This window comes from Rhinolophus sinicus, chromosome 4 (assembly GCF_057876585.1).
Source record: "Rhinolophus sinicus isolate RSI-liver-muscle chromosome 4, RSI-T2T, whole genome shotgun sequence".
Taxonomy (NCBI): domain Eukaryota; kingdom Metazoa; phylum Chordata; class Mammalia; order Chiroptera; family Rhinolophidae; genus Rhinolophus; species Rhinolophus sinicus.
In genome coordinates, this window is record NC_142504.1 from 112771142 (window position 1) to 112797176 (window position 26035).

At 37.0% G+C, this 26035-nt stretch overlaps 1 protein-coding gene across 7 annotated transcripts in view; it reads right to left on the bottom strand.

Moving 5' to 3' along the window:
• RTTN (rotatin) overlaps window positions 1–26035 on the bottom strand; it is a 126627-nt gene that overhangs the window by 56739 nt on the left and 43853 nt on the right. For all 7 annotated transcript variants that reach the window (XR_012498707.2, XR_012498705.2, XR_012498702.2 and 4 more), the window contains 9 exons: window positions 23293–23481; window positions 22420–22659; window positions 21106–21250; window positions 17773–17927; window positions 13821–14040; window positions 9480–9608; window positions 8909–9019; window positions 6994–7152; window positions 5733–5804 (listed from right to left, as the gene is read on the bottom strand). Coding sequence is in view for 2 of the 7 variants with exons in the window: in XM_074339859.2 (XP_074195960.2) it covers window positions 5733–5804; window positions 6994–7152; window positions 8909–9019; window positions 9480–9608; window positions 13821–14040; window positions 17773–17927; window positions 21106–21250; window positions 22420–22659; window positions 23293–23481 (1420 nt within the window). In the remaining 5 variants the exon portion in view is untranslated. The remainder of the gene's footprint in view (window positions 1–5732; window positions 5805–6993; window positions 7153–8908; window positions 9020–9479; window positions 9609–13820; window positions 14041–17772; window positions 17928–21105; window positions 21251–22419; window positions 22660–23292; window positions 23482–26035) is intronic.

The following is a 26035-nucleotide window of genomic DNA, read 5'->3' on the forward strand; positions in this document are numbered from 1 at the left end:
GAACAATGAAGTCCTCCACGCCCATGCCAGGCTCCACTCCGCAACTGTCAGGAATGGAAGGGGCTGTCTCCCAGTGTAGTGGGGAAATAAGCATGGTCTAATTACTGTCTCAAGATGTCTCCATCCTTACCAGCTTTGCCCTCAGGTGAGTGCTGCGGCTGCCAGATCACCCACAAAACTGCCAGGGAGAGCTGAGGAGGACAGTGTACAAAGAAAGGAAACTCTTCAAATCATTACAAATTTGCAAAGAAAACAGCAAATTAAGTAGGTCATAGAACACTCCAATTAATTTTAAAATATTGTTCTCAAGGATGCAATAAGCTATAATGTTAATTTTCAAACATGTATTTTACTCCTAGTGTCAGAGTACTAATATAGCCATTAGCTTATGATTCAAAAGACACTAGAAGCAAAATGAAAATTACATTTAAGAAGAATAAATTAATATTTCAAGAACAAAAAAGAAATACTTTGATAATGTAACCAAGTTTTTAAATGCTGTAATGTAATCCAGACATAGGGGGAAAATGACACTAGTTACAGAAAAAATCCTTAACTACATACAAATTACGAATGTAGTTAAAATGATATTGCTTCTCAGACACCAAGTATTTATTGTTTTGTGAAATCAATACTCATGATGATTCACGATGAACACATCAAAAGGTGAAAAATATTCATTGGTAATTATCACATCAAACGTGAAAATGATGTATCACCATAAATGAGTCAACACAGACACACACACATGCAGACAGTTCGAAGCCGAGGCCAGTGGGAGTGCATGGACACAGTGACCCCAGCACAATGAGCATTTCTAGGCCCCAGCTCTCATTCCGGACCATCTGCACTGAGAGAAATCAGGGCTGTGAGAAAACGTCTGATCCAGGCTGGGACTGGGGCCGTCCAGGACACCCTGCTATGCCAGACAGCAAGGAAATGCTCCACGACTGATGAAGACATGCTACAAGGACACACGTCTGCACGATGGCTCCTCCTCGCTAAATCTGGAACAATCTGAACATGGAAATAAATAATAATAGAAAACAGATTCTAACTCATGAAACAAACTAAGTTTTCTTGAGTCCATACTAGTGTAAATTTAAAGAGTGAATAAATAAATAAAGGGGGAAGAACAGAAAGCTCTTCCTTACAGTAAAATGTAATAAATATAGAAGAAACAATGGAATTAGAAAATCACCATTTGACAATCATTCTATAATAATTGTTTCACACAAGAATCGTGAATGGAAGTTAAAACTAGTGAAAGAAGGTTGATGAGAAATAGATATTTAGTCTCCAAGTGTCTCCCTGCACAGGAAAAGCTATAGCTCCACAATGACGAAAACAGGCAGGCTTTACCTGAACCATGTAAGCAAAGCTAGTATCACCAGTGATAGGACAGAGACATAGCATGTCTCCCCATATGATGCACTAAGAAGAATGCACCTGCCAAAAATGCATAACCTGACTCTAACCATGAGGAAACAGAAGAACCTAATTAAAAGCATATTACGGAAATTATTTAAATAGCATGCACACCTCAAAAATGCTGAGGTCATAAATGTTAGAGATTTAGGAACTATTTTAGATGAAAGAAACCATATATACATTCTTGTATCGGATCCTAGATTCTGACTGGGGCTTTTTTTTTTTTTTTTTCCTTTTTTCTATTATATAAAGGACAGCAGTGGTACAATCAGAAAATTTTGAATAATTTCCTAGCTTTGATAATTATATGGTGATTTTGTAAGAAAATGTCCTTGTTTTCAAGAAACTCATACTTAAGTGTTTATGGGGGAAAAAAGTGTTATGTCTGCAACTGAAACAGTTCCGAAAAAAGGTATTAGATAGAGCTAAAGCAAATTTGGTAAAATTATAACATTTGGGCAATCTGACTGAAGGGTATATAAAAATTGTACTGTTTCTATAACTTTTTCATAAGTCTAATTTTTTTCAAAATAACATTAAAAAAATACATGTGCCAAGTCAAAATACTATAACAAACATGAAAAGGAACTAAATAAAGCACAAACAAGTATATTTACATCACAAACTGACAACTCACTGTATTACTTAAATGCATGAAATTACCTTTACATTTAAATGTGATACAATTTTTGATACAATTTTCATAAACAAAAGCTGCAGGTAAACTACTACCATCACACTGAAACAGTGCAGTGATGGTCCCTGGGCATGTTTGTCTTGCCCCACATGCCGTGAGCCCCAGAGCATTAAATCTGATTGGTGAGTCCCCAATACTCAGGTACTCAACAAAGGTTTAGAGAAATGAACTGAAACAAAGTACACAGATAATTACTATCTAACCAACAGACTCCTTGTATAAGCAACTCTAAAATTCTACGCTGGTTGCTAAAGTTGCAGGGACCTGGACTTGTGACAATGGTCCCCAAACGAAACCCAGCAGTAGTGAATCCATGTCAGACTGTGGGAAACCGATTTAAAAAGACTCTGGGCTGGTGGGTCACATGACACAGTACAGGGTCTCTTAGACAATGTCTCTGCTTTTTCTCCCGGATAGAGGAACACAGCCTTGAATGAAGAAAGACCGATATTTATAAACACCACTCTGGACAAAGTGCCCCGAATAGAAAAGATCTGTGGTGACCACGGGCTGAGGCACCAGAGCTGGTTCTCGGGCAGCAGGAGCCCGGTCTCCAGGCCCCCATTAGGGACGCTGGCACCAAGGGAGGCGGTGATATGACAGGCTTTTACCGGCCCCTACTCTCCGGAATCACCCACCTCGAATACGTTTCGGCATCCATGTAAAAGTAAATGGGGGATTGTGCTACTACAAAAATTAGGACCCGGTTTTTAACTTTATTTACTTAGCAACATCTAAAGACTAATGGGCTAAATGGAATGCTTTCACACTTTCAGGCATTAGCAAGACTGATGGAGCGCTATCTTCTCTGCGGTGGGGCTGAGAGAAACACTTACAAAACATATTAAAGATATGGTCCTGAAACATACATTCTACTTAGAAAGATTAAATTAAATGGTAAGAAAAAAGGCTGTAAAGGTAATACATGAAAAGGAACCACTTTAATGGTGTAGACACTAAATGTTAGTGCCTTTCAAAGAAGAGGAAGAGTAGGGTGGATTATAGCAGCTAAACATTTTTAATAAATATATTTTTTTTTAATTTTTAAAAGTTTTAAATGACTTATGTCACACCTTGTTCCAGAAAAGATTTAGGGCCTATTATGAGGAAAGGTAAATCATAACACGACTGAAAAAGTACAGCAGGGATGAAAGAAAGAAAAACAAAGGTATGACAACACTGGAACCAGGAATAAAGCAAAAATAGCATAAATAGGAGAAGAGCCACATTGGATAGGAAACCTGTAAACTTCTAGCACTCAACAATAAAAGAAAACCCATATGTAAATTACCTAACTCATAGTTTATATATGCAAATTATTACCACCGAGAAGTACAGTCCCAGACAGTGACACAGATGGAGGTGTGCATGGGGGAAGAAGTGGGAAGGGTAGTCACGAAGAGTGCCCCATGGGACAAGGGACACGAGTACAGAGGACATCGATTTAGACTCAGCACCGAAACTGTGCAAAGCAGTTAACAGCAATTCTCTATAAAACCGTTCATCAAATATCTACCTCAACCAAATAAAATATTTACAAGGCTCATAGATACTGGTGCTACTTCCTGCTATGTCCTCCAAAATACTGGGAAATGGCCACCGAGGTAAGTTAATGAAACATTGTGTAGAATAAGATTTTTCATCGTTCCACCAAAGATAGTTTCAATTTTAGAGTACTGGATATGTAGCACCTTCTTTCTAGCTGTATAAACTGGCAAAGGTCACAACTTCCTAGCGAGGATAAAATTCCATTATCTAGCTCTGAGGACTATCATTCTCCCTTCTTAGAGCAGCTGCTTCCACTTTGGGATTTAAAGTTTCACTAAATGTGTTTCAAAATTGGGGGACAAATACTAGGTTACCAGTTATTTATACTGCTAAGTGAGGACACTTAAAAACAAAAAATAACTACAAAGAGCTCAAAAAAAAGGAAAGAAAATCTAAATTTATTAAAAAACACTTTAAACGAGTAGACTTATTTTTCTAATTATGCTTCAGATTAGCAAAAGTGTCATCAGCATCATCAAGTGCTGTGTGGGGTGAGAGAAGTTCTCAAACATTTTTTATTCTGGCCAACAGGCAAAGCAGAAGACTCCAAAAGCTCACTTAGATCAACTTTTTAGTAGAAAATTAATTCTGGATGAACAACTGGAGATGAACCAAAGCCACAAGCTGCAGTAAGCATGTCGGCAGCAACACGAAGGAGCTGTACAGTCTTTAACTTGTACGAGAATATGAGCATCTACACGTGGTTCCATGGTGTCGTGTCCCAAGAGCTTTCCCAGAACCCACAGATCTTAGTACCTTGCCTTTACATTCCATTTACTTCAATAATACAACATTCGTTGGCAGTACATCACCAAGCTTAGCGTATACAAGTGTCAGTAGTTTAGTAAGGGGAGTAGCAATGATTTGTATGTGAGCCAAAAACAACATGTTTTAAGATTTAGCTATTGGCTAACAGGAAGCAAAACTACCACACTGTTAATATAAATATTAATCCTGTGTATGCCTTCCGGTTTTGTCTCCGATGGTTGTATTACAACACAGACTGTGAATAAGCAATCATGATCAGAAGGCAATATTGAACAAATTAGAGAAACCTGTGGATAAGTGGCCTGGGATTTTCAGTAACTGACGGAGATGCCCTGGGTTTGGAAAAGTTTGGAAAAGTGAACCTTCCCAGAGCTAAGTAAGATCCGGCCTTGACGACCACCTGGGTTCATGCTGCAGGGGAATGCCTGACAGGCTGCTTTCACTGCACGTCCACTGGATTCAGACGGTCCTCCAACAACACACTCTAAAGAAAATCTGAACAGAAACCTCTGATTTATCTAGGACCCTGGGGAGTGAGATACAACAGTGGGATAAATACACACACATACAGGATGAGGATCGATGGACAGGAAACGGGGTAGGAAAAACACACGCCTCTCATCTCCCCAGGGAGAGCACTTTTCTATCCTCCAAATCATCTAACAAGTAGCAGGCTGTTAACAGTACCACGAGACTTGATAGTCAGAACGTGAAACAAAACATTAATCCACTAGGAACCAAAGAAAGATTAATTATCACCTGAACTGTGCACTAACCCAGAAAAGGAAAAAAGATGCCAGTATCAATGCATATTTAACCATAAGCACATTTGTTATTATTAAATTAGAGAGGCAACACAGTGAATGGGTAAAGGAGAGACTGCCCAGGGTGACAGCAAAGGTGTGTGATTCAGGGCAAACCATTTAAACCCTCTGTGCTAGTTTCTTTAGCTACAAAATGAGGATAATAATGGTTCACAATCAGTTACACAAGCTAATACTTGTTAAGCTCCTAGAAGAGCACCTAGTATATAGTAAACACCATGTCAGCTATTACTAATTCAACTTAAAATTATTTTGAACACTACAGAGATGAATTTATAAATCTGATCAAGCATAAAAAAAATTCCTAGATTTTCTTTTAAGAGATCCTGTTGCCCTGTATAAAATTTAATCAGTAATTAAATATATATATACACTCAATTAAACTCAAATTAATCATAATTAATCTCAATTTATCATCAATTAATCTTAAAAATCTAGGCTGATAATTGTTTAAAGTCACCCACCTGCCAAGTATAATCCTTTATAATTACTGAAGGCATTGGAATTACAAGGAGATTCTGAAGAATGAACGCAGCCTGAAATATATTTTAAAAAAAAAGTCAATACTGCCATCTTGTTGTCATCTCTGAAATAACCAATATATTATAATTTAATAAAAACATATCACTGGCCAACTGCCCATGCTGACACGTCATTATGAGAACGGCCAAACTGCACTTCTTGTTAGGTAAGGACCTAATAAGACAAATTATTTCATCAGGAAGTATAGTTCTTCCTATTTCAGAATTCTGTTTTTCCAAAACTGATGTGTAAAATATAAACTGTCTGGTAGCATTTAGGAAACACATTTTTATGTTGCTATCGTCCCCTACAGACCACACACACACTCGTTCTCTCTCTCTCTTTCTCTCTCTCCCCGTTTTTCTCCCTCTCTCATACAAAGGCCTCTGAAGTAAAAATATTTGCTAACTAGAAATATAAAACACAAATGTTCCACTAAACCTCCTAGGTCCTAAAGATGACCAAATCAAATAATCATAAAAAGTACGAACACTGTCTATTTAGTGAAAGATTGTAATATAATGGGAAAATAACAGGTAACAAGGGATCCAAAGAGAGTGAAATTTTCAACCATCTTAACTGGAAGTCAACAGATAAACTTTAAAGTTGGTCAATCAGGAGGATACTACAATTTCAAGCACTGCATTAAAAAACAAACACAGCCTTTGTATTTTGAACCGGGAAGTGGCTAACGTTGGCCCAGAATCTGCTGTTGTCTTTTATATGACTCCAAGCATGGTTTAATTACTGTTTTTAAAACTATTTGTATCACTCATGACTTTGATAAAAGAATTAGAATAGGGTTTACTTTTCCTTTTACACGGCACGTGATAAATACTATAGAGTATTTGGACAGCCCCTTATCTTAACTAAAGCTTTATAAGCATTAGAGACTGATAAATATTGAGGTAATGTAAAAGATTTTTTTTCTGTGAACTACTTTTCAACGTGTAATAAAAGAGAAGGGCTCATATTAAAATACACCAAATTCTGCTTTAACCTTATCAGAATAAAGCACGCTAGTACTTACTGTGAATACCTTTGCAATTCCCTACCACCATTTTATTTGGGTTTTTTGCAGGCAGAAGAGACAAAGGGCAGTGGCCAGTCCACCGTGTTGAACAGGGCGTGGGGTGGTTTATGAGGCCCCTCCCAGGGATTTCCAGGGGAGAGAGGAAGTCGGTGGGAGGCACACAGGCATACCTCCCGGCGCACCATGCTGCATTCCCACTGGTCCAGGAGGATGTTCACCACAGTTCCCCAGAGCCCACCCGAAATGTTCTGACAACTGTTCGCCAAGGCCGCACAGCCAGATTCAAGGGTGGTCAGTGCTGATCCTAATCCCAGGGACGTGAACCTCACCTGTCCAAGTGAAAGAAAAGGCTGTCATGTCAAAGAATCGGATTTCCTAATATAAATTATTAATGATTATGGTATATAAAAATCATACTCTAATGAGATTGTCTTGATGATCCTAAATTATAAAAAACAGTAATAGAAAACAGTGTCCTGTAAGTGTATTAATGAACAAAATTCTATTCCACAATTCAAGAAAGCAATAGTAGAGAAAATAAAAAAGTTAAATAAAAGCAAACGTCACAAAAAGTCAAAATCAGCTATAAAAATTATACCTCACAAGCTTTTTTTCTATGGAAAGCATAGAGTGCTTATATATCTTTTTATTCCTGTTCATTCCTCATTTTTAAAGAGAATATCTATCATTTTGTTCTGAATTTTTCAGTATTTCTTGCAAATGGTTTTAACTTTTTTGAAACTTATTTTTAAAAGGAAGTAATGGAATTATCTTTCTATAAAACATTTAGCATTATCCCAAAAATTATTTTAAAGTAAAACAAATGTTTCAAATAAGATTGGCATGGTATAATATATTTGCACAGTGCCACAGCTGCTCAAGCTATGCATTTTGGTAAACTTCTGAATTCTGATACCAAAATAGAGTTTCACTATTGCTATAAGAAAACAAAAAATAATGTAGTCATAATATAGTCAAGCAACAAGTCCAAATTCAATCTGTCTGGAGATTGTAACCTCTAGGTTCAAATGAAATATTTCTACAAATCAAGCTTTATTATAATAGGATCTAATCATTTCTTGCTTAGAAATTAATGGACTGTGTATACAGTTAACAGTACTATATTAGGTACTTAAAAATTTGCTCAGCGAGAAGATGCTATGTTAAGTGTTTTAATCACAAAAATAAACAAATAAATAAAGAAGGCAGAAGGAAACTTTTGGAAGTGAAGGATATTGTTTATGGCATTCATTGCAGTGATGGTTTCAGGGGTGCATACTTATCTCCAAGCTTAAATATGTACAGCTTTTTGCATGTCAATCATACCCCAAAAAGTGGTTTGTTTAAAAAAAAGAAAGAAAAAACAGAAAGAAAAACTGGTGCACAAATGGCTAAAACTGGAAAATTCATTAATAATATAAAACTGCACTGTAATGGTATTATTCTACTAAATGACGCTCAAATGTCACTTGGCAGCTGTCCTAAATTGTTTGAAAAAGGCTGGGCTTTTCCAGTAATTTATCACTGTCCTTTCAAAAAAGTGATTCTATAATCTTTCTCTTTTTCTATTTTTAATCTGTATTCTAAGGAGTCTGACTGAAGAGAGGGTGCTATAAATGAATTGTGTCCCCCAAAATCCACACACTGAAGCCCTAACCCTCAATGAGACAGTATCTGAGGTTAGGGTTTTTAGGTCAAAGACTTGAATGAGGCCATACAGGTGGGGTCCTGATCCAATAGGATTGGTGGCCCTGTAAGAATAGGAAGAGGGGAAAGGTGACACGGGCTACATTGAGAAGGTGGCCGACTAAAAGCCAGAACAAGAGCGCCCACTAGAACCTAACCATGGTGACATCTTGATCTCAGACTTCGAGCCTCCAGAACTGTGAGAAAATAAATTTTTGTCATTCAAGTCCCCCACCCCAAGTCTATTTGTTATGGCAGCCCAAGGGGGTAAATAGAGCTTAAGGGAGAGTCACTAAAATAATCTCGTTTCGGAGACTATGAACATGTATCTGCATATATGTTTTGTTTCATTTGTTGTGTAATCTACACATAATGGACTCGATTTTTCTTCACACTGACCTCTGGGTCTCGATCGACCCATAACGGAATCAACCAGGCCAACCCTTGTTGAGCAGGAGCATGCTCTTCACTGTGACTACCCAAAGGCAAGAACCAAAGTGACATCCACTCCTAGAACACACAAAAAGGAAACAGAAACACAGTAAGTTTCTAAGGATAAAACACAGGGAGTTTTAAATAACTCTGAATTTTTAAAAATCCAAGCAAAGTAAAAATGTACTTAAGACTTGGTTATAATTCATTATTTAGCTAAACCAAGGCAAACGAAAGTCTCAACTTCTTATTAAAAAGTTAAATATAACGCTTTTTCTTCAAAACAGCTATTTTCCAGATCAGATTTAGAAAAAACTGTAGCCTACAATGCAGATTTCAATCAAAATAAATTTCAAATAAAATTCAGAGTTGTGTAATATACAACTTCTAAGAACTGTCTTTGTGAAAAATCATTTTTGTCTCCTGAAAAGAAAAGTCCAAAGAGACATTTTCACATAGCAAACTTGAAATGTGTTAGACATCGCACATTCCTTTTCTAGCAACTGTTCGGAAGACAGGCGGCCTTTGGCGCTCTCACCGAGCTCTGGTCCTGGGCCATCATCTCATGGGATAAGTGAAGCAAGCAAAGAATCGTGCTCTTGGTGACACCTTTCCCCATGAAGGACATGGCATTTCCTCCTCGTTCCACATAAAAAGAAGTAATGACCTGCAAAACAAGTGTAAACAATTTCATGGTGGCTTTACTCTGAGGGATAAATAAGGATAAATATATTACTTTCTACTGACTCGTCTGAATTGAAAGTATCCCAGTATATAAGATTCTCAGTTTATACATTTAAAAATGGTTAAGATGGTAAATTTTATGCTATGTTATTTTACCACAATTAAAATATTCTTAGTTTAAAATGTTTTCCCATTGCAATTTATACAAAAGATGTGTGCTGTCCTCCTAGAAGATTTTTGTGATTTAGAATATGCTCATAACATTCTTCAAATATTATAGTATCCTTTTAGTAAAAGAGTTTACAAATATCTTGTTGAAAAGTATACTTAGAAATGATTAGTTATATAAAACTCTTATTGACTACCAGGGTTAGGCTAGATTTTCTAGAATTATGGTTTAAATGTAAATGAACATTTTTCCCACTTCTGAGCAATCTTAGATTGCTAATCCGTATTTAAGTACACGTTTATTTAAATCATTAGTTGTCAACTTTTTCTCTCCCCCATATCTGATTTGACACATTTCCATCAGTAACAACAAATGCTATAAATTAGGTACTTGTAAATTGATTTATATTTTAAATGTATTAGAGGACCTGGCTTTTTAAAAAAATATTACATCTTTAGCTAATATCCATTCTAAAACTTCATACATTTCTGATCACGGACATCTGGAAGCATGGGATAACTAATTAATATACTGACAGTATGCCCTTTTTCAGTATTCATAATTATTCAGGAGAAAAAAATTTACTTCATTAGAGTAGCTACACTAAAATTCATATTAAATTTTATAGTTCAGCTACGAGTATTTAGAATTTTGAAATCTTAAAAAGCAAGATGTAATCTGGGGAAGAAATTCTAGATAATATCATCTGAAGCATGATTTATAGCTGAATATAAAAACATCACCCAAAGCAAGATTTAATAACGAAAGCACAAAAATTAAACACATATAATTTATACTCATTTATGTCACATTCTAGTTATTTAAACCGTATTCTAATTTAAAAACCATATGTAAGACAATACAAATTAAAATTTGTTATCTGTCTACCATGTTCAAATCACTGTGCTAGGCTAATGAGGAGCTATGGGACAGTGGCAATGATCCAAAGATGATTCTTACAAGCTCAGATTCTAATCACTCAATTCATAAAAACAAAATAAGAATACAACGTATCAAGCACCATAACAGTGGTACATCCTAGCTGCCGCAGGTACATCATCTATAGAAGAGGTGAGTCAGTCAAGTAATATATCCTGAGTATCTATGTCTGAAAGTATAAAACAAGGCTTACTAAAGGAAGGTAAATGAATCAGAGAGATCTTAAACTTTGTGTAGAGATTGTCAATCCCTCCCCCAAATAAAGAAAAGAAACTATATGAAGGAAATATATCTTTAAATAAGCTTTTTTATATAATGAGAATATCCAAATATAACTGAAACTTCAAGAGATATGAAAAAAAATTAAAATGGATATTAAGACTCAAAATACAAGATTATAAAGAGTCTTACACACTAGAAAAAGGATGTTTGAACTGAAAGGTTTGTTTCTGAAGGATAATCTGGTAGGGACAGAGAAGGCTTGATGGCAAGTGGGAACGTGCAGCATGACAAGGACAGGAAGTTATCGATACTTTTGGTAAATCATCCCATGACTGGAACACCCATCACTACTGATCAGTCCCTTTATCTTTCAGAACCTATCTCTACCCCACCTCCTCCAAGAGCCCTTCTGAAGTCCTAACACAGTTACCAGTCCCTCTCTGTCATTCAATCACTGGCTGTCACTGAACCCAAGCAAGCAGTAAGGAAACAAGCAGCCACGTTTAGATTGAGACAGTTCATTACAGCAAAGCAAGAGCAGCCAAAGGTGCCAGCTCCCAGTGTCCGTTGTGCAGCAACGGACACTGTGTAGGGCACTCCTGCAGCTGTCCCCCAAGAGAGTGAGGCAGAAAGCACCCACCTCCTCCCTGCCAATCAGAACCCAGGAAGCAAAGGAAACAGGCTCATGACAGACTTCCTACTAGAGCGTGAAGCAAACGAGAAAAGGCTTTGTAGCACTTCCTCGCAAGCCTCTCATGTTCCAGAAGGATCACAGAAAGTTCTGCCAAGACTTAGACACGCTGCAGTTAGCCCTGCCTCTGGACTGCGTGCATACATGTGAGACTGGCAGGGCCCTGCGGCAAAGCTGCTCTCTTACAGAACCCCATCTTTGTTACACTTATAACACCATACTGAAAACACACCCGACTAAATGATGATGGAAATGGAGCATATCAGAATGTGAGGCGTAAAGTTAATGTCATCCTTAGAATGTGAGGTGTAAAGTTAATGTCATCCATTTCAGTTAGAGCTGAAAATGGGTATTTGAGAAAAGCTAAAAAAAAAAAAAAAAAAAAAAAAAAAATCAATGAAGACTTCACCGTAAAATGCTAGGAAAAGAGCCATAAACTAAATCAAAATGAGAAGTAGTACAAGCAGAAATTAATAAAACAAGGGAAAACATTAAGGAAGGGATCTACAAAGCCAAAGGCTCATTTTCTGAAAAGACTTGTAAGCCACTCGTAAAACCAATCAACAAAACAGAGAAGAAATAATTAATGTCTGGAATGAAGTGGCACCTCACTACAAATCTAACACATATTTTGAAAATCAGATGATCTGACGAATAATTTTAGGGCAATGAATTTGAAAATTCAGGTAAAATTCAAGAAAAATGTAACTTACTAAGACTGACACAAAAAAACTTAAAATCTGAATAATTCTAGATTTTAAAAATTCAACTCATTTACAATCTTCCTAAAAAGAAAACTCCATGACTAGATTGCTTCACCATCTAATTCTCCTAAACATTTAAGAAATAAGACCAACTCAAATAAACTCTTCCAAAGACGAAAAACGTTATATAAAGAAAAAGAGAAAATAATATACATATAAGAGTGGAATGATTTTTGATATTAAAACCTAACAAAAGTGTTGTAAGAAAACAAGATGCAATAATTCCAAAAACATTATTTGCATAAGAAAATAGGTCTTAATATATTAACAAACAAAATTGTTAATATGTAAAAGGAATAATACATCACAGCCTAGTTGAAATTTTTCCAGAAATGCAAAGTTAACATTTTAAAATCCATCATCTTAATGCAATGATGGAGGAAAAATCATCTAATTATTTTAAAAGATACAGAAAAAGCGATACATATTTATGATTTAAAAAAATCTTAGCAAGCTAGGACCAGAGTTAAACTTCCTAAATTTGATTTTTGTTTAACTAACTGAAAAAACTACCATAAAGAGCATATTGAAAAGTGAAAAATTAAAGCCTTTGCTTTGTGGAAACAAGGATTGTTGGTACATGTTAATGTATGAAAACTGAGTGTATTTCCACAGATCAACAATAGTTTGAAAACAAAATTACAAAACTTCATTTCACTGAGAGACAAGAATGTTCACGGCGGCAACATCCAAAACCACTCTAAACTGGAAGAAAAAGAAAAACCGAATGTCCTTTAACATTGGAGTAGGAAATACTCCACAAAAATGACATTAAACTAACTCCACCTACAGGCAGCAAAGTGAACAGCTCTGATAAGCATGAGGCTGACCGGAGCCAGACATGCGATTCCACTTTACAAAATCAAACAAATTAGCAATTGTTGTTTATACAGACACAAAATTAAATGGTAAAACTACTAAGTAATGCCAAGAAGTGATTAGCATAAAACTCACATACTAAAACCCTTCAGGAGAGGAGCAGAGGTTGGTAGGTGCTGGTTATGTTCAGTTTGGGCTGGGGGTGGTCATATGGGAATCACAGTGTGATAAGTGATTGAGCTATGTGTTTACATTTTATGGATTTCCCGCATAATATGTGTTGTATTTCACAAATAAAACTGTTAAACAATGTAAGTAAAAGAACAAACTACCCTAATGAGAAGCCTTAAATGTAAGCCTTAGTCTATTTTTCCTGAAAATGAGTACATCGTAAGTGATCTTACATTAAAAATCGTTAAAACATTTAACCATTATGATGGGTCACATACACACTGACTAATAACCTACATTAAATACAGTCATATAATAATGCATGTGTGCCTGGCACACAGGAAGCAAGCAATAAACAGAAAACAACTATCTTTGGGGTGGTTATTATCGTTGCTATCGTCACTGGTTATCGTTCCTTACCTCCAGGAGCCCTGACAAGTACTTCACACAAACTTCCAGTGGCTTCGTGAGAGGAGAATGTGAGCTCCACCCCGGAAGTGCTGTGAGGTGAGCCATCCCACGTAAGGTCCTCTGGAGGGAAGGCAGGCCATAGAAGTGAGGAGCGTCCGTGACTCTCAGACACTGGAGCAGCTTCAGAGCCAGCTGCGTTTGGAAAACGTAGAAGAGTTCCAAGCATTTCCTGCATATGTAAAGGAGGAAAGAATCAACCACAGAACAAGCGGAGGGGCTTCATGGGTGGTTGTCTTAATGGCAGTAGAGGATTCCTAACAACTTCCTGAATCAGAAAAGTATCATCTAGGGGAAAAGGCAGAGGATACTCCATCTCAGGCAGAACTTTAAAAAAAAAACACAGTTAAAACACCATCTTGGGTATATGATGTAAAATACCAATAATAATTGCATTGAAAAACTACATAAATGGATACTGGAGTTGGAATGAAAAATTAAATGCATATTATAAGTGAGTTTAATTGGCATGTATTAAACCTATACTTTAATCATTCAGTATCATTAAAAAAATGAATTTTTAATTGGCTAAAATATATTTTCTTTCAGAAAGCTAAAATAAAAGGAAAAGAAAGATTTTAATGAGTTTGACACACAATTTATACAAAACTGTCAGAACAATCAAGAGACATATTCTATTAGAAAACAAAATTTCTGAAATTAAGTAGCTAGGCATGGATCCAAAGATGTAATGCCTGGAAGAAGTGATATCATTATATAATAAAATACTGAATAAAATCTAAAACTTCTTCAGTTTTACAGATCTTTAGACTCCAAAACTGGTAACTACTGACTATATTATTACCTATTTCAACCCAATATTAAAAGTGTATAGATATATGATATTTAGGGATCATAATTTTTATATACCTGTCATCCAGAGACTTTTCAAGTTTTAGAAATGCTTATATAAATTCATGTATCTCACAGGTCAAGAACAAAGTAATCTAATTAATACCACTAAAAATGTTCTTAGTTTAAAACATGTAATATACATATATTAATATACAAATCAGTCTCATTTTCTGCTCTTCTTACCTTAATCACCACAGGAGAATAACCATACAACCAAAGGCTTTGGTGCTACTGCGATGTCTAACCGCCAACCTCAGTTAAACTCTGGCATATCTGTAATGAGTTCCTGCTCCTGGTCCCTGCAAACTTTCCCCAAGCTCCACAACCACCTTGTTTTCATCCCCATGCAACGTCCCCTCTTGGCAAATGGCCTTGCCTTCCATCTCAGAGAAAAATGAAATTATCAGAAGTTAACTCCCTGACCTATCTTGTCCCATATTTGTCTTTATCCCATGCTCTTTTCTAATGCACTGCTCAATTCTGTCTCTCCTCCATATACATCTCTTCCCCGCCCCTCATTTGCTCTCTCTCTCTCCTCTTACCTACCTACCTGCCTCTTCTTCCTTCCACCTCTTTTTCCTCTAATTTCCCCTTACAATAGGAACCTGACCAACAACCTATAAGCATACATACATATCTTCTACCCTAAAACAACCAAAAATCCTAACTGCTCTTGACCAACACATGAAAGGTGTCTCACACATTCCTTTCCTTGACATCAAAACTCACCTAAAGAATAGTGCACATCATCATTTCTCAAAGTCTAGGCCAATGCTTATTTAATATGCAGATTCCTGAGCAACTGATGTTAATATTTTAACAATCTCCCAGAGGAGATTCTTACACATTCTAGGTCCAGATGCACAGACTCTAATATCCTTGGGTTCGCTTTGTTCTTGTCTTCAGAACTTTACTGAGGCATAATTTGCATGCAGCAAAATTCACAAATTTTATGTGCACACTACATGATCATTTACATATGTATATAATCATGTAATCAAGCGTATTACAAGCATTACAAGCATAACAAGATATGAAACATTCTCAATACCACGGAAGACTCCCAGGGGTCCCTCTCTAGTGAAATTTGTACTGACTTGTATTCTGAATTCACTAATTCTCTCTTTTACTGTGTCTAGTCTACTGTTAAGCCAATGCGATTGTTTACTTTAGAAATTGTATCTCTAGTTATACAATTGGCATTTAGTTTTTCCAGCCTCTATTTCTCTGCTGCTGATATTCTCCATATTTTTATTAATCCTGCCCATCTTTCCCTCTACTATTATATTTATTATTTAAAATATCATTATTTATAATGGTAGTTTTAAAGTTCTCATATTTGACATTTGTGGATCTGTTTCTAGTGACTTTTTTCTCTTAATCATGGGAGATGAGGTCCTGCTTCTTCACAATTCTCTTCATTTGTGACTGTCTATCAAACATTTGTATAAAAGAGCTACTGAGCATGAAGTACCTAATAATTTCTCACAGAAATGGCTTGCCCATTGGTCCTAACACTTGGGTTAGGGGCTGATCTTCTGGATCCAGTCAGGTGTTGAGCTGAATCAGGGCTGTTTTGACACTTCAGTTTGTTTAAAATGTCATGTGTGTGGGATCAGGTCTTCCCCTCCAGCACAGTCTTGGGATTTAAGCACAGGAAGACCTCATCAAATAAAGAACTTTTGTGCATCAAAAGACACTATCAAGAGAGTGAAAGACAACCTACAGAATTAGAAAAAATTTTGCAAATCATATATTTGATAAAGCATTAATAATGTCCAGAGTATTTAAAGAAACTCATTAATAACAACAAAAAACCCAGTTCAAAAATAGGAAAAGGACTGGAATAGATGATTTCTCTAAAGACTTAATAACAACAAGCCTTGGTAAGGATATGGAGAAATTAGAATACTCATACATTGCTGGTGGGAATGCAAAATGGTATAAACAGGGGTGGCCAGTTAGCTCAGTTGGTTAGAGCGTGGTGCTGATAACACCATGGTTGCTGGTTCGATCCCCACAAGGGCCACTGTAAGCTGCACCCTCTTTAAAAATAAACAAACAAACAAATAAAATGGTATAAATGCTGTGGATAAAAGTTTGGCTCTTCTTCAAAAATGAAACACAGAGTGACCACATGAATTAACAGTTCCAGTCCTAGGTATATACGCAAGAACAGAAAACATGTTCACACAAACACCTGTACACGAATGTTCATAGCAGCACTATTCAAAATAGTCAAAGGGGGAAACGACTCAAACGTCCACCAAGAGATAAATGAATAATCAAAATGTGGTCTATCCACACATGGGATTACATTCAGTCATAGGAAGAAATAAGCACTGGTATGTGCTACAACACAGATGGACCTTGAACACGATGTTATGTGAAAAGAGTCAGACGCAAAAGGCCATATATTGTTTGATTCCATTCATATAAAATTTCCAGAACTGCCAAATCCATAAACACAGGAAGAAGATTCCTGGTCGTCAGGGGCCTGGATAACAGGTAACTAGGGAGGGACTGCTTAACACGTTGCATACGGTGGGTTTAAATCCCTTGTGAAGATTCTCGTGATCCGTACGCAACGTGTTAATGGACACGGTTTCTTTTTGGGGTAATGAAAACGTTCTGGAATTAAATAGTGATAGTTGCACAACACAGTGAAAATACCAAAAGACATCAATGGTTAAAACATAGAGATTTTATCTAATTTTAAAACCTAAAAAAAAAAAAAGAAGTCAGAACCACAGATATACATCTAAAACTCATTAACGCAAAACTAGTCTGTGCAGTCATAGAAATGGATATGACTACTCAGGTAACTATGAAGAGAATTCAGAGAGGACCAAGAACTAAAGCCTAGAGAACAACAAAATGCTGTGTGTGAAACTGCAAACAGGCCACGTCAGAAACGGACCCCACAACTGATCAGTATTCAAGTCTTTCCTCCTCTTCATTTGAAGCAACTGAAAAGTAAAACTCTTTGGAAATCAAAAGAAAACTCAGTTCTATCGCTGTCCAAGAACCTTCCAAGACACAAGGGTACCTGTCAGTAACGGCCGTGAAACTGAGCAGCAAGGTGCTGAAAAGAGCAATCAGTTCTTTCTGGAGCTGTTGCCTGACAGCAGTCCGGATGTCATCTGTTTCCTCTCGTGCCTGTGGCTCTGTCAGAACCAGCAGGTCTAATAGTGGGTTTGGACTCTAAGAAAATGAAATTGGTAAAAAAATATATTTACTCTCAATTGAGCTATACTTTGTTCCCAATACAGGTTTTTATTGCTAATCATGGTCTGGATTGAGAATTTTATTACCTAACTAGTAGGTGTGGATCTCTACTGCATTAATGGAGAGTTCTAAACTCAAAAGGTGCGTCATATGTCACCTCAACAAAAGGAAAGCATATATGATACAGAAAACGATGGAAAACACAGAGACACACAATGAGAAAACAAAACGCCCATAATCGCACCTCACCGAGATGGCAGCTTTCAGTATACTGGTACACAATCCTCTTTCTACGTGTGTGAGTATAAATCAACATAATGTAATTCTACATTTGTAACAAAACTGAGATCTAGTGAAAAAAACCCACTATACCCATTTCTTCCTTAAAGTTATTATCAGTAGTTCTTCAAAAACATTTTAATACCTGACTGCTGTGCAACCATGAGGATGTCCCACACCAGCCACTGGGTAATCAGTGACTTCCGATTTCACTGAGCTGCAGCAATGCGCTCAAGTCCGACTAGATCCTGTGTAATTTCTAAGCAATGAAATGACTACATTGAAACATGGTAACAGTTTAATGCTGTCAACATATAGTGCTGAACTGTCCCTGCCAAACGTGTACTAACACACACAGCTAAGCAGGGTGTGACAAGGCCCACAGCATCCAATCAAGGCTGAGGATTGATTATGACTCGTAATCTTTGCCAACTTGATAGCCTAAGATACAAATAAAACTAATGCTATTTAAAATTTTTCCTGTTTTCCATTTTTAAAAATGTGGTATGATTATTTCTAATAATATTTAGAATAGAAAACATTATATTAACCCCCAGCATCGACTGATACATGGAATATTAACCGTCATAATGGCACAGGCAGTGTGCTAAAAAGAGAAAAAAAAGATCTCATGTAACTTTTTGATTAAACTAGACGATTCGCATTTTCTTATTTTACACATGGGCAAATGAAGGTTTCTAAAGAGGTTAAGTAATTTGTCCAAAGCCATAAGAATGGGCAGAGCAAGGACTTCATCTCAGAACCATTTTATTTCAAAGCTAGTTAATATTCTCTCTCCAGCATTATGTCACATCAGTAGTGCATATTACAACATATAAAGAGAGATAAAGCCAAAATTTTATCACTGCTGTTTCAAAATCCTTCACCTAAAGAACTCAACTCAAAAATAACCACGTTCTCTTTCGGGAATAGAAATGAAAAAAATGGGAAGAAAATTCCAAGTGTTTACATTATGTAGTATGTAGCGTTATACTTCAATCAGGCACACACAATTACAAATAATATATTTGAGAGCCTTTGCAAAGTATTGGGGAGAGATGTTTTGCTTTTAACTTACATTACTGTTTCACACCCAAGCAGCTTTGTTTTTCCAGCTTTTCCTTTCATCTTGAACAAGAACTGCCTCATTTGGATCAAGTAAAATTATGCGAAACACAACTACAACTTCCATGTTTCATACATGAATGAAACAACCAACATACACACTTAATAAAATCATAAAAACGGATATTCTATAGCCTCACAAAGCTAAAAGCTGACTTACACCCGCCCACACTCCCTCCAATTCCTGTAACACTGACAAAATGAACAAGCTTCTTTTAATGCAAATCCTATGTTGGTAAAATATAATTTTACTACCCAGAATTATTCACTTTGATACACAGATAAAAAATTAAATAGAAGCTACTGATTTCTACATGAATGTATTGACGCAGTATGTATATACCTAAAATTAAGACTCCTCCAAAGAATCTCATTCTAGTCATAACTTGTTTTTGCTTGTAAATTGCTGAGACATGTCCCCTTGATAACACGTTAATTAACATTTGGAACCTTAGCAACATCACGTCTAAGATAGGGGATGACTTGCCATTCCTCAAGAACAGTAGAGAGTGGAACAGATGTCTCTACTGATGGCTAATAATCTCAAGTGCTTAATTAAGTCTGAAGGTTTTGTCTTCAGACAGTGGTAGCCAATCCTAATTTTACGCCAACTACTTGGCCCACTGTTTTGTCACTGCTAACCTCCCAAAGGCAGCCATTTCTGTAATGATGGCTCATTTTCTTCAAGCACACAGGTACCACTCATCGCATCCAGCTCTCCATCCACCAGCAACCTACAACAGGAGGGTATGCAATGCCCCCCATGGACTCTAAGTGTGCACGTGCCTGAGACAGGCGGCCAGAAAAGAGACAAACGCAGTGTCGTTCAGAATAGCCTCCCACCAAAAAGTTATGGCCTCACTCTATGAACTGCCACCGAAAAAACCATTCTGTAAAAAAAGTACTCAAACTCACTACTTCTAGGTTATTCTACATATGAACAAAGTATTATTACATTAAAATATAGATTAGAGGTACAACAAATTCCTAAAATGCCTAAGAATGAAAATGTTTGTAATAAATGAATATTTTGGTAAAACACATAAACAAAATTTTCGTAACAGAAAGTTCCTAAATCTTCCCTCAGTAAGTTACCTGGTTTTCTTTAGGAAAAGCTTCACAGAGATTCTCTTAATAATATTTCAGTGCTCACACTGTGTTTTTTTCATGATTACTTGTACAAAGGTTTATCTTTGCAAGATTAAGTAAATACATATGGTATTCACACACAAAAAAATAGACCAACAGTAGATAGCGAGCTAGCTGCTTAGCAACTTTCTTAGAACAAAGCCAGCTAAAACCGCTGAGAGGAGTGGGGGCTGGAAGGGTAAGTACTATACTACAGTAACGGCCACGGCAGCCTGAGCACCGTTTGACTCCTTCCCACTGCCCATCATACACCCCTCACTCCTCCATCTGCCTTGCTCCCCCTCCTCTCCACGTGCCTATCTGTACTTCCCGCATCCCAAGGTCCCCACTTGAAAACAGTTGCAGCAGAAAACTCACACACAGAATAATAGGTTTTGTTAAACACCCAGACAGACGGTCTCATTCATTCCGTAGATTTTCAGTAATAAACCTAGTCGCGATCCCAGCAAGGCCATGTTGCTATGAGCTATCGCTTACAACACGAGGACTACTTTACTCAGCACACGTTATATAAAAAGGATCCTTTCCATAATGTAGCATTAATGATTTTCAAATAAACCACTCATCAAACCTAAAACCCAAATTCCTCAATGACACTTACATGTCGAAGAAGTAATTCTAGAAGCCAGGTTAGAAGTTCCACTGATGAATTTTTTCTTTGTTCCTTCAATAACTTATTTAAAAAATGTATGATATCTATTAGCAGTTTCTCATCCTCAGTGCAAGCAGGAAGCACTTGTAAAAACCTACAATAAAGAAGACAAAAACTATGGTTTCTAGCTCTTAGAGTGCTATGGTATGTTGATAAATATTTAACACCACTGAGGAACGGGGTGCTGATTTGCTGTTTGCCAATTCCCATCGTGTAAATACCCCCATGGCCGACTGCAAGCCCCAATGTGACAGAGTTGTGGAGAGATGCTCAGTAGCACAGTTACATAGCAGTTCTGCAACACAGCTGTATAACAGATACAAGCAACCTGGAGAGTACAGAGTTGTAAAATAATTAGGAGTAACAATGTTTGCATAATCATTACCTTTATTTTCATATCATTTAATTGTAAGTTCACATAATTTAGTTTTAAAGAACGGCTCTGTGTAAACCAACTAACTTTCAAAATTCCTGACAATTTAACCACCAGCTCTCTGGTGGCTGGCTCCAGCCCACCACTGGAAAAGCCAAGTCAGACGTCTACATTGTGAGAGCTCACCTAAATCAGCGCGTTAACATTTCGGAAACTCATTTAACCTTGAATTTTGAAAACTGCACACTTTCTGTTTAATAAGAAAGTTACCCATTTTATAACAGAGTTACATGAAGACTAAAATGTAACACTGCTGCCAACCTCTGCGTATCAGTCTTATCTGTTTCAAAGGCAACAGGCCTCTGCTGCTCGGGACAAGCTAGAGCCTTTTCCATAGCTACTAATGCACCTCCCCGTGGTAATCAGCTTCATGAAATGCAAAGTAAAAAGAAAAATGAGGATTTATTTATGGAATAAAAACAAAAGCAAAACAAAATAGTCTGCTGCAGGTGCACCGAGCCTGCTAGCCAATCTACTGCTGTCCTGGGTCGTTTGTAATATGAACAAAAATAAACATTCAGTTTGCTCATTCATGTCTTATCCTAGTCATTTACCTTTATAAAAGTTTCCACAGTAGGATATTTTTTAAATGTTATGTTTATTAATAATTCCTTCCAAAATGCAGAGATTAAGTTAAAATTGGTCTCTTTTGCTGTTATTACATAGTTATTAGAGGTAATAAAAATCGTGGGGTTTTTCTTTCTATAAAAACATTTCTCTCATGATATCAACAGTAAGAACACACACTCCTATGGTCAAAGGTATGGAGACGAACCCAAACACAATTCAATCTGGGTCTTTGAAACTGGCAGACATGCACTTACACTGACCTGTTCAGTGTGGTGTGCCAAGTCAGGGACTGCAAGGTAACGCCACACGGGCCAGTGCCACCCTTTAGAGACAATCTGTCATTCAGAAAATAAAAACTCATCCTTGTGACAGCAGCCCTCACTTCCCTGTGGGCTGCAGCCTGCACAATGGCCTGGAGACAGTGCTTCAGCCCACTGGCTGTGTGTGTCACCTTCAGAGCAAGGGTGTCCTCTGAGGATAATGTCAACGCATCTAAAAATCTAAACAAATAGGAAAAAAGAAAGGAACATGAGCTACTTAAGTAAAAGCTCAATTTTATTTATAAGCTCTCGCCCAAAAATTGTTTCATCTCCATTTTCTTTTAATTAAAGGTTGACTCATAGCCAAAGAGTCAATATTAAGTGTATACCTGTCAATATGAGGCTTTTACACCAACCTCTTAAGAGTTTATACTGACATTTTCCTGGTTGCACAGATATAATTTTCAACCTAATAAGAAAGTACTGACAGGTTAGACTATTAAGATATTCAGAAGTAATCAGCATTATCATCACAGTTATGATAACACTCGTACATATAGTTACTGACCTTTTACTGTAATCCAAAGCACTCTTCCTAGTGATTTATATCTATTAACTAACTAAACATTATATAATCTCTAAAATAGTATAGGTGAACTGTTTTTAAATTTCCTTGTGTGAGAGTTTTTAAAAAGTAATGAACACATGTTATCTTTAAAACAAAGTAAAAATTATAATCTTTAATGCAAAAGCAGAATCAGATAAGTAAAAAAAAAAAAAATTACTTGACCTAAAGGAAAAATAAAACCTAACTAATTAGTTATAACTAGTTAAATGTGAATGCTTTTTCAACTACTATATGTAAGAGCTTACTCATGGATTTTCGTTTCAGAGCTCATTTGCTTCAACAGGTTGTCACTCCCGTGATACCATGATAGGTTCCAAGCTATTCTCAGCATATCTGAGACGGGCTTCAAGGCCAAACAATCAGCGGATAACGGCAAAACTATGGCGTAAGGACTCACAGCATGGTGGCCAAGTACATGGACTGGCAGGTGATACCTAAAGAAAATGTATAAAACAATTACCAACTGTTAAATTTTTAAATGCTACTCAAAAGGATGAGCCACAATGCAGGCTAGTTCTATGCCTCCCATTCGTTAATATGCAAAGATCTCTCATGGTTCTTATTTTGAATAGTGATCATGCTTTATTTATATACTATTTCAACTATTCTTTTGTCATCCACTGAACTCCCCAAAACACTTTATTAACTCTTACCTGAGGACCTACCATATTCTATGTTGTACTAGAGTTGTTTGCCGAGATGACTAATGCCCCTTGAAACCAAGACCCACAGCTACAGTGAAAGGTGTTCAGCTAAAACATGAATGCCCACTTTATACCAAACACTGTATGTTGTTTATCATTCATTCAGTTACATGGCATAGCAACAAGGTACCCATTTTACAGAAAATGAAAATGAGTCTAACAGAGGCCAAATGAATTGCCTATGTTCACTGCATCACTTAGTGACAGAAGCACAAGTTACTATTTTCACATGATACCACAGTTGCATGATCACTAAGCTGGATCACTATGTGTCACCAAGAGAACCCAGAAACATGTTTTGATCCAAGAACAGATTTAATAGCCATATCTTTTAAACCAGTCAAAATTAATTTAACAGTGTTTAACAGGACAGCAATGCCTACTAGAATGTTCAAATGTTAAAGAGGAATATTGTTAATAAGACATATCCCAAACCCCTAATTCACACATTTGTGACTAATGTTAAATATTAAAGATTTCTATGGGCAAATTTAGTGTGCTTTTCCATTTCATGCATCTCAATAAACAAGGCTAAGGTAGAGTTCTATCTACAGATCAGGATGCATAATTTAAAAGATAATACTTTTTAAAAATTGGAATTTTCAGACACCAATATAGTGGTTACCAGAGGGAAAGGGGGAAGAGGGAAGGTAGAAAGAGTAAAGGGTGATGGAAGGAGACTCGGCTTTAGGTGGTGAGCACACAATGCAATATACGGATGATGTATTATAGATTGTACACTTGAAATCTATGTAATTTTATTAACACATGTCACCCCAATAAATTTTTTAAAAAATTAGAATTATCCACAAATGTAACCAGGGCTCCTTAGAGAAATGGTTAATGCTAGGTCTGAGACCGAGAAATCAAAGGTGAACCTTGGACATCTCTTTGTCCCAGAAAGCAAGAAAGTACGGAAAAATTCATGGGGCTATGACAAAAGGACAAGACAGGTGCCTACTTGGAAGGACTTGCACTAAATGGAAAGAGGTAAGACTATCAATCAACAGTCAATCCTTTAATAAGTTAGAAAATAAACTACAAATTAAGCCTAAAGAACACAGAAGGAAGAAAATAATAACAAGCAAAGGGTACCAGAACCAGTGCACATCCACCAGATGGGCAGCGATTATAAAAATGACAGCATCACAGTGTGTGAAGCAATAGCAAAACCCTTTACTCCCCCTGGGGACAGATACTGTCTTGCACTAACTCTCTGCTCTTTCCCCCGGGACAACCAAACAGATATGGATGTGGACAAGGTCACTAAGCTGCTTTGCTCAATGAGAATGGCCGTGTGTGTCGCCTGAGAGGTGTGGGAGCCATGTAAATGCACTGGGAGGCCACAGCGGAGCACCCCTCAGTGCTGTGCTCTGGAGATGCGGCCCGTGGGCCCTGGACACTCACTGGGGTCACGTTTTCTACTGGACATGGGGCTTCTCAGCCAAGGCAGCTGCAGCACCCACACGCGGCATCTCATCCCCAGCATAACCTCCTGTCGTCGTGTGAGTTTTATTAGCCAAACCTGAAGATGATGAAGAGCGGGCCATGTCTACAACCAAGGAATATATCCAAGAGGAAGTCTCCCATGCATATACCAAGAGACACATACAGTAATGTTTGCAGGAGTGCAAATAAGGGCGAAAACCCAGAATCAACCCAAATACCCTTGACAGGAGAATGAACAAACTGTGGTATAGTCTAACAATAGAATATTATAAGCAATAACAATGATTACACTGCATGTAACATATCTGCCAAGCAATGAAATGTTATTTTTAAATTAATCCGTTTTCTTAAGATTTTACACAGATTTTAAGTGGACAACCTGATGAATTTTTATATTATATATGTATTCACGTGTAACCACCACCCAGAATAAAATACAGGACATCTCCGTCCCTTCAGAAAGTTTGTCTCCTTTTCTTGTCAATTACTCTCTTCGCCTTCCTCCAAGAGGTAACTACTATTCTGACTTCTCTCACCATGGATCAATTGATCTGCTGAGGAACTTTAAGTAAATGGAAATGTATGTTTCTTTTGTGGCTTCCTTCAGTCAACACTATGTCTATCAAACTCATGCCGTTGTGAGACGAGTAGTTTTTAAAGGTTGTGTAGTAATTCGTTGTATGAACACAGCACCGTTCATTTATCAGTTCTCCCTGTTGTTGGACATGGGGATGTTTCTAGCTTATGATGACTGTACATAAAGCTGTTACGGACGTTCTTACACAAAGAAAAACAGAGTGGGTGATGCAAACACCAGGACTGGTAAGGGTGGAGC